The sequence below is a fragment of the Leucopleurus acutus genome (assembly GCF_964270905.1).
Source record: "Leucopleurus acutus genome assembly, chromosome: 8".
Classification (NCBI taxonomy): Eukaryota; Metazoa; Chordata; class Mammalia; order Artiodactyla; family Delphinidae; genus Leucopleurus; species Leucopleurus acutus.
In genome coordinates, this window is record NC_139151.1 from 58636826 (window position 1) to 58650857 (window position 14032).

Genomic DNA, 14032 nt, shown 5'->3' on the forward strand with positions numbered 1-14032 from the left:
GTGGACTTTTGGACAGAGGGGGTTCCTCCAACTAGCACAGGGTTTTTCAACCTCAGCACTGTGGACATGGGGAGCAGATAATTCTTGGTTGGGGGGGCTGTCCTGTGCATATCCCCGGGGGCAAAATTGCCCCCTGCTTGAGAAACACTGCCCTCGTGGAGGCTACACTGTGAGAGCAAGGTATGTGCAGGAAGTCCTCGTGAAGGTTGGAAACCATCTGGCCTGTCAGATTGGTCACTTCACTTGAGGCTCAGTAAAGTGACTGATGGTTTCACCTTCACATCTGATTTTTAACACAAAATGGCTCCACTGGGTAAAATGAGGACGAGTGTTTAGAAATGACTGAGTGGCATTTTGACTCTGTATGAGGAAAAGCTTCATGCCTTGTTGCAGTTGTCCAAAAGAGGAGTGGCTGGCTTTGGATGTGGTGAGTTGTGCCAGCAAGGGCTGCACAGGCCCTCGGAGGGATGTTGCAGACTAGGCCCGATGGTCTGGGGTTCAGTGAAGTGTTAATCTATTAAGTAAGTAAATTAGAAGAATACATTGTATTTTAAATTTTTCTTTAAAATGTTATTTTCTCCTTAGCTATCATTGCCCCTTCAGGTCAACATCAACTTACGTTTATACAACATAACTCTCACCTTTTGCAGAATATGTTTTCATGATCACCCTCTCATTTAATCTACACTATAGTCCTATTTGGGTGGATTTTTATTCCAGTTTGAAAGCTGAGGCTCAGAAAGGTAATATGCCCAATGCCATCCAACTGGTAAGCAGTGCGACTAGAAAAGTGTATCACCCAAGTTAAGTTTCTATTACTGACTTTTTTCCTTGAGATTAGTTTTACTCTTATTTAAGAGAGGGATGATAGCAGTAGGGAATTTTTCCAGGTACCTATGATATTATATATGTAAATGGGCATATACATGCATATTCTGTCTTATATCTGCACATATGGAGGTAGATGCATATAGACACACCTGCTGTAGTGTAGCAGAAAGAAGCCTGGAGTGGAAGACCAAAAGAGTTGGATTCTAGACTTGGTTCTGTGTAACCTTGGATAATTCATGTCTGTGCTTTGGACCTTGCTTTTTCCAAATGTAACATGAGTGGGTTGGACTAGGTCATCTTTAAGGTTCTCTCTAGCTATTAGGCTCCTGATTCTATCACCTTGGTGCTGTATACCCAATATCTTCCACTCTTTCAGGGGCCTCCTCTCTAGCTGCCCAGACCAGTAGTTGGCCAACTAGCCTTTATTCACACATCTCCAGGTATGGAGTATTCATTCCCTCCAGAAGCAACCCTTTCCACAATGAGAAAGTCTGAGTATTAGAAGGCCTTGCCTTCCACTATGTTGACATCTTCCTAAAGTTCCACTGAAAAGTCCGGTAGCTATATCCCACTGTCCTCTCACAGGCTATCACAGTCCCTAGAAAGGGCCAAGATGTGCTCTCTTTCTTATAATCCGTAAATAGAGGTGGGATTGACTGGTCCTCCCATGTCCCACCAGAGTTCCTCCCAGCACACAGATTTTGTGGCTTCTAATACCACAGAAAACTCAGGGCACTTTGACAAATTCAATGTAATTTCACTAACACTTGCTAAGCCTGTTCGTAGTTAGGTCTCCCTTCTACTTATTCAGTACTCTCTTGTTCAGCTGCCAACAAGGAGACTGGGGGGTCAAGGCAAGAATCATACATAGAGCTTTGTCCAGACATATAAATCTGATGGTCAATAAACTGATCAGTCTAAAAGGCATCCTTAATGTGAGGATCAATGTGTTTGCAGGTGGTAGGGGCTCTACAACTGAAAAAGATTTATGACAGTGCAGAAGGATTGAAGAGAGGGCTGAAAAAGTTTTATCTTGCTAATGTACACACTCTCTTTATTACCCTATTTGATGGAGTCTAAAATTATGGTTAGCAACCTGAGAGAAAGAATGGGGTACCATAAACAAAGCCTCTTTCATAAGTCAGGGCTGGGACTGCTAGTGATCAAATTCCTTTTTCCTCTCACAATATTGCCTTTAATGAAATGAAGACACAAAGGCCAATATACCAAATGTCCAAGATTGGACTACAGAGACATATAATTTCAGAAATGAGCTCTGCCCAGGGCATGGTAAGCCCTGAACTCTGGGCCCAGGCCCGCACTGATTTGCTGTGCAGTTTTGGGAAAGTTGCTGCTCCCCTGGGCTCTAGGTTCTTCATCTGAATTGCAGAGGATTGAATTCAAGTCTCTAATGTCCTTAAGGTATAGCATTCCAAAGTCCTAATTCTGTAACCTTCAGACGGAGGTAGAACTCTTTTCAGGAGACCCAGGCCCTGAGTGAGTGAGTTGAATCTAAGTTCATTTGAGCAAAATCAGTGAGTTTCTGTTTTGACTTGGTTTTGTTTCATTTTTGTTTGCATCAAATCCAACGGCTTTTTTTTTTTTTTTAACTTAGGTGCATAAAGTAATAAACCCTGAATTTTGTGATACCCAAGGTAGCCCAGGCTACAGCCCCAGGGGAATTTCCAGTGATCCTCAGGGGTATGGACAGGACGATCAGTCAGTTGTGGAATGTCCTCTGCAATGATTTTCTAATAGAAGTCCCACTGAAATACTCAGAACGTAGAATATCAGCACTAGAAAGGTCCTCTGATATTATCTAGTCCAGTGAAGGTATTCCTTGAGAGAAGAATTGACGTGAATCACTGACAGAGCCCAGGACTGGGACCACTGTAGTCAGAGGAGGGAACATTGAGTCCTGGGTCCTCGTGAGCCTTCGCTCATTTGCTCGCGTCTCATCTGTGAAAATTGGTCTTGATGATCTCTAAGGTCTTTTCTAGCTCTGCAGTTCTGCTTCTCCCTTCTCAACCTGTCTGGACAAATAGGCAAGGCCTTCTTCTCCAGCATCATCTTTTCGGCCACCCAGTGTGTTTTGGCTACTGATTTGTATTTTGAGTTTGTGTGTGTCTCATTTCATAACATGAAGAAAGGATACATTTGTAGACAAGGTTATTCTTGGATGTGGAAACCAAATTCTACTGCAGTCTCTTGGAACCTTTTGATTTTCCTCAGAGGGATAATCTCAACACTTTGTAAGATGGTTGTCCTTGTGACAGAGAGGGTTAGTGCAGGCTTCCTCAGAGGATAAAACTTCAGCACACATTCTCTGGCAGCATAAAGGAAAGTCACCAGCACTGTTGGCCTGTTATCTTTAAAGAATCTTAAAATCATGGCATTTTAAACCATCAAATTTTAGAATCTTAGAATCCTGGAGTCTGTGTTCCAAGCTGGATCACACCATAAAAGTCATACTAGTTTAACCTCCTATGTACTGTCATCTTTCAGACCAGTCTCTGCTTGTATACCCCCTAGAACAGGAAGCTTACTATCTCTCTATACAGTGAAAGAGAAGAGAATAATAGCTAATCTTTATGAACTGCTTTTAATGTGTCAGGCATTCTTTTAAGGGCTTTGCACTTATTAGTTAATGTATTCATCACAGTAACCCTATGAAGTAAGTGCTATTATTATCCCCATTTTATAGATGAGGAGACAGATGTATTCTACAGCTGTTAAGTAGGAGGGCTGGGGTTTGGACCCAGGCAGTCAGTCTGGCTCCAGACTACTTATAATCACAAGCCTGTGCTGTGTAGCTTTCAGAGACAGGCATCTTAGGATTCAGGGGTATCCTGCCCTCCTGCATGGAAGAGAGGTGCTCTCCACTCTGGCAGGACTCCCCATAACCTGTTTTATTCCTTTAAATCAGAAGTTAGCAGGCTTTTCCTGTAAAGGCCGGATAATAAATATCTTAGGCTTTTGGGGCCTTACGATGTCTGCCATTAACTACCATTCTACCAGTAAAGCAGCCATAGTCAGTATGTGAATGAGTGGGCATGGCTGTGTTACAGTAAAATTTGATTTACCAAAACAAGCTACAGTCACACACAAAATTGTAGTTTGCATGTTTTAAATGTGAATAGGATGAATAAAAGATCCTGTGGTAAAACAAATTTGGAAACAGTCTCCTGCATATCCCTATCTTGGAGATTCACAGTTCATCCTATCATTTTAAAACTTCTCAGTGTCATGGAATAAAACCTATTTTCTCTCTTATTTTATATTTCCCCTCCTCCTCCCCCTCTTCCCCCTTCCCTCCCACCTTCTCCTTGTCCTTTTTTTTTGGCGGGGGGGGGGGGGGGGAGGGGGGGTGGCAAAGTAACACTTAGGATCCCTTGTATACTCCTGGGACACACCCATCTTGAGAATCCCCTTTGTTTTACAGACAAGTAAACTGTGTCTCCAAGGTGAAGTACACCTCAAATAGCTCCTTCTAGATGTCTGCAAACCTAGACTCCCTGTCTTCCCCACAGTATCTGTTTCTCCTCCTGTGACCACATTTCATGATTAGCTGCACAATCTAGAAACTTGGAGGAACCTGCTCTAGACTTTTTCCTCAACTGACTCGTACCTCCACTTCCAGTTAGTTTCTAGTTCTTATCAGTGCTACCTTCTCATTAATGTATTTTTCCAGCCCCATTGCTACTTATTTCCCAAGCATATTTGACCACAAAATCAGTTTCTCCAGTTTCTCATGGAACAAACTATGGGTCTGCAGGTGGAACGATAAATGACATGATTCCAGGGGAGAGGGCAGGACAGCTTTTCGGTGGTGCCTTGGTTGGTGACTAAATAACAGCTCTCATACCCTTCTGAGTAGCTCATCAGGGGCAGGGGGTCACCATGCCAAAGCTGTGGTGTGACTTGAGAGAGATTTGTGACTGTGTGGCAGCTTGCTTTAACTTGGGGTTAGGGTAGAAGAGACCCAGCGTCTTCAGAAAAATGGGATTTTAGTTCAGGAAGAGATCTTCATTCTTAGCCTTCTAATTTTACAAAATAGGAAACTAAGGCCCAGAGACTTGCCAGTAGTCACAGCAGATTGGAGGAAATTCTGGCCTGAAGCCTGGACCTCTTCTCTTCCAGTAAAGCACCCTTTTCACTCTGGCCCCAGTCCCTTCTTGTAAAAACAGCCCCATGTTACTGAAAGGGTCCTTGGTGAGCATCTTGTAGGAGAAAGACCTGAGGCCAAGAGAGGTTCAGTGATGTGTCAGCCAGACCAAGCCAGGACGGGGACAGGGAAGAAGCCCCAGCGGCACCCCATTGGACATCCAAAGCCAGGATCCCTTGGCACTGTCCCTTCAACTCAGAAAGAAGGTGGTGTTCCTAAAAAGACTTGCTCTTTCTGAACCCCAGGATCCCCTAGTACAGAGTAAGAGAGTGGGAGCTACTTGATGATCACTTGGGTTCCAAAGAATCATTCCATTTTGTGATTCTCTAAGAACACAGTCTTGTTCCTGAGTGATTCATGTTTCAGGTTTTTCCTGTGAACTTAGGATCTGACTCTCTTTTCCAGAAAATTCAAAGGCAGCACAATTTGTTTGAATGGCTGATTGTGAGCTTCCTGGGGCCTGACTTCTCAGCCCCTACCCAGCTTCAGTCCACCCTGCTGACCCCACATGGCCTGGGTTCCAGGTCGATGTGAACCTTTTTGATCCCTGACTTCAGTCTTTCAGACAGTGGTGGCCCTCCCCCAAACCCCAGGAGGGGAGGAAAGGCCAGCTGTGTAGAGCAAAGTTTTTCAGCATCCCAGAAGATGAGGGTCTCTGAATGGGGTTTTCAGTGGGGTTTCCACCTTAAAACTTGGCAGGGAAGAAGGGGAACATGGTGGAGGGCAGTCCAAAAAGGGAGAGAGATAAAAGGAGACAAAGAGAGAATACAGGAGAAAGCAAGACAGAAGCAGCAGCAGAGGATGCCCTGAGGTGCTGAGTACGGAGACAGAAAAGCAAGAAGAGAGAGTGCAGTATAGAGCGAGCAGGTTGAGGGTCTCCTGTCCATGCACACTTGCCTGTCTCATGGCACATGGCTCAGAGTCCCAGGCTGTTTGAGCTGCAAGGGTCCCTTAAGAGATCATCTGGTCCCAGCCTCTTATTTTATAGATCAGAGCCCTGAGACAGAGAAATAAAAGATGCCACACATGCAGCCACTGAGGGAGCTGCCTCTGGGGCCCGGGCTCTCTGGGTGGAGCCCTGTTCTCTGTCTGTTCTCATCTGTGTTTCCAGCCTGGATTCAGCCCATGTTTGTCTGGGGAGTCGTTGACTGGGACCTGCTGCCTTCCAGCGATGCTGTTCTGCCAACTAATTGAAAGTCTCTCTTATTGCCTTGGTACAGGATATACTGCGGGGACACCATACAAGGTCCCACCGACCCAGAGTAATACTGCTCCGCCCCCCTACTCCCCATCACCCAACCCCTATCAGACGGCCATGTATCCCATCAGAAGTGCCTACCCCCAGCAGAATCTGTATGCCCAGGTAGGTACATGTAGAAGCCCAGGACCACTTCTTCTGCAGGTAAAGGAGCCACCAGCCTGGGTAGGGTGGAGGGGGGTGAAGAAGAGAGTTCGTGGCTCTGATGAGCTGTCGCTGTTGTGTCATTAAAACAATAACCTTGCAGTCTACACACTCCCCCAGTCTACCTCAGTCCACAGTCTGAGGCTCTTGTCATTATTTAGCAAAAACATTTGAGAAGCTCTGGATTAAGATGATCCAGGACGCCCTGTCTACTCTGCCCAAAGGTCAGCAGACCTGTGGGGCTGTGACAGCACAAAGCAGTCATGTGATCCAGGCAGTGGGAGGTCACCTCAGACCATTGTCTCCATCCTCAACCTTTTTTGCCTCCAGGGAAATAGATAGTAAGAGACATGTGGGGAAGTGCTCTGCATTTATGACATTTTTCCAGTATGTAGAATGGCAGCAGTCACACCAGTATGATACTCCCACCAGTACTCCCTCATGTGTGCACATGCACAGTGCTCTGAAGTCACCAGCCTCGTCCACAGCCCTCTTCACTCACTGATCGTGGTCCCTACCTTTATATTTTAAGCAGTCTAAGAAGAAGCACATTGCAATAAGATAAACATAGTAGATCATCATAGCAGCCCTAGGAGCGAGGCAGGACAGGGTTCAAGCCTTATTTTTCAGACCAGAAGCTGAGCCCAGCACTGAACTGTCCACAGCCACGTAGAAGACAGAAGCAGAGCCCCAGACCTTGTGTCCCTGGGCCAGAGCTTCTCTGACCCCATCCCTTAGGGTTTGGGACAGGCTCCCCTCCTCTCCAGAAGCCTGTGTGACCTCAGCCTTTTTTCCCCCAGGGAGCCTACTACACACAGCCGGTGTATGCTGCCCAGCCCCATGTCATCCACCACACCACGGTCGTCCAGCCCAACAGCATTCCCTCTGCCATCTACCCGGCGCCTGTCGCTGCTCCCAGGACCAATGGTGTGGCCATGGGCATGGTGGCCGGCACCACCATGGCGATGTCAGCAGGTAAGGGCAACATCTATGTTGGTGTCCATCCCCTTCCTCCAGGAACTCATGACAGTGGAGAACACAGTCATGGAATCGATTGTAGCAAAGCATGAAGAATTCTATGCCTGGGGGTTCTAGGAACACAGAGGAGGACCCTCTAACTGTCCACAGGGATGGGGAAGATTTCACCAAGGAGGACTTATTGAGCTAGGCCTTAAAGGGTGAACAGAGGCTAACCAGAGAGACGAAAAAGGGAAGGGCAGTCCAGGGGTAAAAAAACATGGGTAAAGCACATTCACAGAATGGAAATGGTCTAAATCACTTAGAAAATAGGGGCATAGAGTTGGAAGGGTGGCTGGAATAGTTGTCAGAGATAAAGTGGTGGAGAGTCTTGAATACCTTTAGGTAATGGGGAGATAAGCAGAGGAGAGATGGAGTTTGGTTTAATCATTCTCTCTGGCTGCAAGGTGGAGGCAGGCTTAGCCAGGGGGAAGCTCTGGTTTAGAGGAGACATGATGATGCTAGGACTCTGATAGCAGCAGGGTTCCAGAAAGGAGGGCATAGGGCAATGTTATTTAGCAGGCAGGAGCTTAAGGACCTGTCCAATAATTAATTGTGAGGCTTAGGAGAAGCAGGAGTCCAAGAGGACCCCTTCTCCATTTCTGGCTTACTCCAGAAACCCTGCCCTTCGGGAACCTTGAGAATGGGGGCAGGGAGAGATGCCAGAGGAAGAGCAGGTTTAGGGAAGTCTTTGGATGAACTGGCATTAAAAAGAAAGGCATGAGAAGAAAAGAGGGCTCTGAATAACCTTTAGAGACCCAACTTTCAAAGAATCAGCTAGGTCACCTTCTGGGGGAAGAGAGTATGAGGGGTTGAGTGGACAGGAGGTGGGAGTTGGGATTTTATTCTGCCCCCTAATGTAGGTGTTGTTGAGGCCTCTCACTCCCCAGATCAGGTCAGCAAGCTATTGAATGTCTGCTGGGTGCCAGCCTTGTTGGTTGGGTCCTGGGGACCAAATACTGATAGATCAGACCAGAACCCTACCCGTAGGAACAACTAGGTTAGTGGGAACACAACGATGTGAACCAGCGATCACCACTCAGTGTGATGTTGGTGCAGTGAGGGGAGCATACAAAGAAGGGTGAAAGGAGGCCACTGAAGATGAGTGAGTGACTGTCCTGGAGCATGAGGGACACTTCCCCTGGCAAGATGCGGAAGGGTGGGCAGCAGCTGTGTGAAAGGCTGTGGCTTCATCCTCTTCATCCCAGCGCTCTGGGACGGCCTCATCAGGTTTCCTCTTCTCTCTCTGGATGCTCAGGTACCCTGCTGACAGCACCCCAGCACACCGCGATTGGGGCACACCCTGTCTCCATGCCAGCATACAGGGCCCAAGGGACCCCTGCGTACAGCTATGTGCCCCCGCACTGGTAAAGCCTGCATCCCATCCAAGTGAGTGGGGCCCAGGGTGGGAGAGGTAGGAGGGTGACAAAACAGAATTGTTTCAAAGCCCCTGTCTTGGTCTGAAGCACAGGTGTCGGCAAGGGGCAGGTGACAGTTACCAGTTACTTTCCTGCTCCAGGTTCAGTAATATCACTCTTAATAATAGCTGTAACTTTATATATATTCTAGATACTTAACGTATGCTCTCTCATGATCATCACAGTAGCTCTGTGAAATAAGGATCATTAGCTCTATTTTACAGATAAGTACATAGTTCAACATCACTTAACCAGTAAAAACTGGGACTTGAACTCCAATCCTCTAGTACTAAATTCTGTGCTCTTTACCATACCGTCTTCAGGCGTCTTCTACCTGTGGGCCCCATTCTTCCAATGAACTTTTACCTCAGTCAGATGTTGGCTCTGACTGGGGCCAGGCAGAAACTCTGGGCCATCCCCACCACCAGATTCCTTGCTGCCCTCTGCAGCTGCTGAGGCAGTGCCAGTGAACTGCAGGGCTCCAGGGATTCGAAAATCCTCTGCCCTACTTCCTCATCTCCCCCACCCTCCTCCTCCAGGAGCTCTTGGCACTGGAAGGGAAACAGGCAGCTCCACTGGGAAGGCACAGAGGGCTCCATTTAGGGCTCCCAGCATGAGGGGAGGGGGTCCAGTAGCTTCCTGAAGTGGCCTCAGGGATATCACTGTCACTAACGGCCTTCCCCTTCCTCCCCCAGATCTGGAGTCACACATTGTATGCAACTACTCAAGTCTTACACAGGTGCTGGAGCAGCTCCCTAGCAGCACCACCTCTATTTGCAAGAAGAGACAACGGAAGTGCAAGGGTCACTTTATGCATCTTTAACGGTTTTGGTTTTTATTTTCGGTTTTTGTAAAAGCTGCTTTTTCTAATCTCCTGCCTCTCCCCACTGTCCCCCTTTTAGCCACTGCCCTTCCAGCTCTAGCCCTCCTCCTACCTGACCAGGCACATCCTCTCTGCTCTTCTTTTCTTCCCCAAGAATCCAGTCCCGGGAGCCTAGTCTAGCAGCAGTCAGAGAGTGAGGTCTGTTGCAGTGGTTCAGCTGAAGGCGCAATTTCCTTTGAAGAGCATGAGAGATGTGATCCTCAGGTCCAGGGTAGGAACTCAGAGCTGTTGAGCAGGCCACATCTCTGGGGGATTGTTTCTTTTTTGATTTTCCTCAAGCAGGATTAGTTTAAGACATTACCATGTCCTGACACAAATGAAATCTCTTCTGAGAACCATCGCAACAGACCAAGAACAAAACCACCTGATTAGGTAGGAGTGTTCATAGCAGCTTAATAATACCCCAGATCAGAACCTGGGAAAACCAGATTCTTTCTTTGGGAGAACTTGGGGGAGGGTGGGGGGAGGGAGGGCACTATGGAAAGGAAGAGGGAAGAGGGTCGAGAGGCGCTTGCCTGCTGGCTTTGGTTGGTAAGGTCTCTGGCCAAATTGTCTGGGCCTGGACCCTCTAACTTGCACAGTGATGTTAACTGACTTGGCACTTCCTCAGAAGGTGATTTTGACCTCAGACCTACCAAGCAGCTGCAGGGTGGTGGGATCCCAGCCTCCCAAAGCCTTGGAAGGCCAGGTGCCCTGTGTAATCCAGACCTTGGCCCCTGGGCCCTCATGGATCCACTCTGATGAGGAGCTTGCTCCTGATTAGAGTGGAAACCTATGGCATTTCTCTCCCTTCCCTTTGCCCTTCCCACTGCCAGGGCTCACCTGTCTGTCCATGGCGCTGGCAGACAGGCCAAGTTCTTGGTTACCTTGTGCCATTCATGGCCACAGTGAAGGAACCACATTCCAGGCGGGTGCTGGCAGCTCTGAAGGTCAGGATAGTGAAGGAAAAGCAATAGCAATAAACACTTCATAGACTCATGGAACTGAAGGGACCTTAGCAACCATCTCATCCATTCCCCTGTTTGACAGATGAGGAAGCTGAGGCCCAGAGAAGCGGAAAGGACTTCCCTAGACCTTGCAGTAAATCAGCATTAAATGCAGCCTTCCTGCCTGGGGCATGTTGCCCATGAAAATTTACCTAGGGATGGATTGGCTTGGTTTTGTAAAAATGAAGTCAGCAGTGCCCACACCTGGTGAGCTCGGGAACAGTCTCTGGGCTTTTGTTTCTGCTCTTTCCCTCCATGGATTCCAAAGGCGGGGATTGAAGACTGGGCAGAGGTGACATGGGGGCAGATGGCAGGAACAGAAATTGCAAATGAAGAAATAGCATTTGGAAATTCTGTGAAGACATCTGGAACTCTCATCCTATACCTGACTCCAGCCCTAGGGATGGCTGAAAAGGAGTCCATGCTTTTAAGACAGTAGCCCCTCATCCTGAGAGGAGAGGAGGAGGAGACATGGGCTCTCCTGGGAGAAGAGGGACGCACTGGTCTCAGCCAGGAGCCCGGTAGTCTAGCACTGTCCCCCTGCTCCCAGCACTTGGCTGGGCCAGCAGCCCCTTTGGGGATGCGGGGAGAGGAACATTTTACTGTACAGAATGGAATCATTGATAACATTTATAACTTTTAAATAACTCTCTTCATTTTAAATTCATGCATACTTGGACATAATCCCTACCCCTACCTGCCGTGTCTCCCTAAAGGAGGAGAAAATCAGGAAGCCCTTGGGCCAGAAGGACCTCAGAGGCTATCTGGCTGTGTCCAGGAGGGCAAAGCCCAGCAGCATCCTCAACCCAGAGCCAGGAGTTGAGGGCCCACCTTCTTGGCTTTCCAGGGAAATGCAGCACTGGTAAGGAGAAGCCCAGCTGTCCGAAATTAAATGGTCTGTTCTGGGGTGCTGAAGAGGTTTCATTTTAAAACAATAGGAAGTTTTCCAGTGTTAATCCATTTTTTGCAAATACCTCCTCCTACTCTCTGGTTTTCTAAGGGTGGGTGAAGGTTGTTTTAGATTGTCTTACATGTTTAGAAAATGCCAAAATAATAATAATGATTATAATAATAATAGGAAACCTTTGCATTTGTCAGGTGCCTCATAGACTTCAGAGCACTTCACAGCCTTTAATTTACTGGCCCTGAGAGCAAGGGTCAGAGTTATTACACCCATTTGACAAATGAGAAAACTGGTTCTAAAAGGAAAGGGAACTTGCCCAAAGTGAGCAGAATGCTGGTATCCTGACAAGCTTCCCTGAACCCTGCTGCCTCCAGATGGGCTAGAGTAGGACCACAGAGAGAAGGAAAAAGGGAGGAGATCTAGGAATGACCTTTTTACTTTTGTTCATTCTATACCAGTAAGTAAAAACTAACATCTAGTACCTCACAGTTCACAAAGCAGTTTCATAGCCATCATCTGGTTTAACCCTGTGAAATAGATTATTCTCTCATTTGATCCATGAGGAAACGGAGACTTGGAAAAGCAAAGTGACTTGCTCATAAGTGGCAGAGCCATTTGAATCCCAGCCTGCTGCCTCTGTCCCTGCAGTCTGAATCCACACACGGCTCATGGACAGAAATATCAATGCTCAGTACCCTCTCTTAGCCCTAGTATGTAATTCAAGATCAAAGACAGGCCCCAAGGCAAAAACAAGGTGTGAAAATGCTGTGGTCTGGAAGAGCCCAGGCCCAGTGCCCCTTTTTCAGCCTGAGCCACTGGAGTCCCAGTTCAGCTGGCCTCACCCTTTTGCTTTGACAGAGATCCACAAGCCTGGCCAAGCTTGGGGAGTCATTGCAGAGGGACTGAGCCCAGGAGAACAGGGGCAGTAGTGTGCCTGTGGTAGGATGAGAGCAAACCTGGTAGGATCACAGGCGTCTGTTGGGAGGTACCATGGGTGTTATCCAAAGATACTGGATGGCCCAGTGGTCAAGCTGGACAGAGGTCAGAGCTGGAAGGGCCCTGCCATTGTAGGAAGGCCAGCAAGCCAGAAAGGACAAGGGGTGTGCCTACATACATAGCAAGCTGCAGCGTGGCACCAGCAAAGCCCTCTCCACCCCGCTCCACTGCCTCTCCCTAGTACCACAGGCTTGGTGGCCAGGGTCAGGGGTACAGGTGGTTCCAGTCACCAGCCAACCCTCTTGGCTTCTGCCACTTCTACCTGGCTCCTCCTCATTAGGCTGGGGTCTAGGAAGCTGGAGTCTGGAGTGCCCCCAAGTGGTTAAGAGCCTGGAATTTATTTTTCTGCCACGTTTTGGAAAAATGTATTTAATTTCTTCCCCATGAGACAGGGCAGTTGCTGCTGTTCCTCTTTCTCTCCTGGCAGTGACCCAAAAGTACGTATCCCATTCCTATATCTTGAAAAAGGACACTCGCACCTGTCCAGAGTTTTCTGTCTGTGTACAAAGTACTTCAACATTGATTGCCAAAAATCCCCATTTTGTAGATGGAAAAACTAAGTCTCAGAAGGCTTAAGAGACTTGCCAAAGGTCACACAGCTCATAAGAGAAAGAGCCAAGATTTGAACTGTTTAAATCCTCTGCTTTCTGCTGGCACCTGCTGGGTCTGGGTGGCAGGCATGCAGAAGGGATGGGCTACCTATCTGCCCCCAAACAGAGGAAGACCCCACGGAAACCTGGGGAGCTCAATCCTGCCAACTGAGCAGATTTTTATGAGGAGCCCTGGGAACCCAGAGGCATATCCAGATGGTAGCACCCAGAGGATGAGAATTTGCAAGAAAAGGCTTAACTTGAGCAAAACATTTTGGGGTCATGAGGTTTAGGACTGAAGACATGTTCAAGGGCAGCCCCAGGCACCTGTCCGTTGAAAGACCCATGTCCCTGGGAAGCCTGCGTACCCTTACTTTCTGACCCTGGAGAGCCTGCCCACTGTCCAGACCTGGCGAGTTGGCACTTCCAGGGGACCTGGTGTAGCCCTGAATGGCCAAAAGCACATCTGACTCAAGTCTCTGGGCCTGTTTTTCCCCTGGGTGAGGACCAGGATCTAGGGAGACACTGTGCAGTCCTTCCTCCTTATCCCAACTCTGACCCTTGGGCACCCAAAGTGTTCCAAGTTTGAGGTATCCCACTCCCAGAGATCTGGGAGTGCTTCTTCGGAGAGGCTGGCTTTGTTCTGAGTAGGCTTCAGAAATGAATCACATGGAGCATAAAAGTAGTGCAGATCCTCTGATCACCAAGTTCTGGTGTCCTCACTGTACAGACAGGACTCTGGCTGAGTCAGGCCTGGAGCCCTGCATATCAGATCCTCAGCTCTGCTCTGTGGCCAGAGAGGGAGGGCCTAGATGGCATGGGTCTTGGAGCGCTCTTGGC

The 14032-nt window shown here is 48.0% G+C and overlaps 1 protein-coding gene across 2 annotated transcripts in view; it reads left to right on the plus strand.

The window, feature by feature from the left end:
• The window catches only part of FAM168A (family with sequence similarity 168 member A), a 189998-nt gene extending 179898 nt beyond the window's left edge, over nucleotides 1–10100 (plus strand). For both annotated transcript variants that reach the window (XM_082845337.1, XM_082845336.1), the window contains exons 5-8: nucleotides 6217–6359; nucleotides 7199–7373; nucleotides 8674–8804; nucleotides 9529–10100. In XM_082845337.1, coding sequence (XP_082701463.1) covers nucleotides 6217–6359; nucleotides 7199–7373; nucleotides 8674–8786 — 431 coding nt within the window. In that variant the 3' untranslated portion in view covers nucleotides 8787–8804; nucleotides 9529–10100. The remainder of the gene's footprint in view (nucleotides 1–6216; nucleotides 6360–7198; nucleotides 7374–8673; nucleotides 8805–9528) is intronic.
• Nucleotides 10101–14032: the final 3932 nt, after the last annotated feature.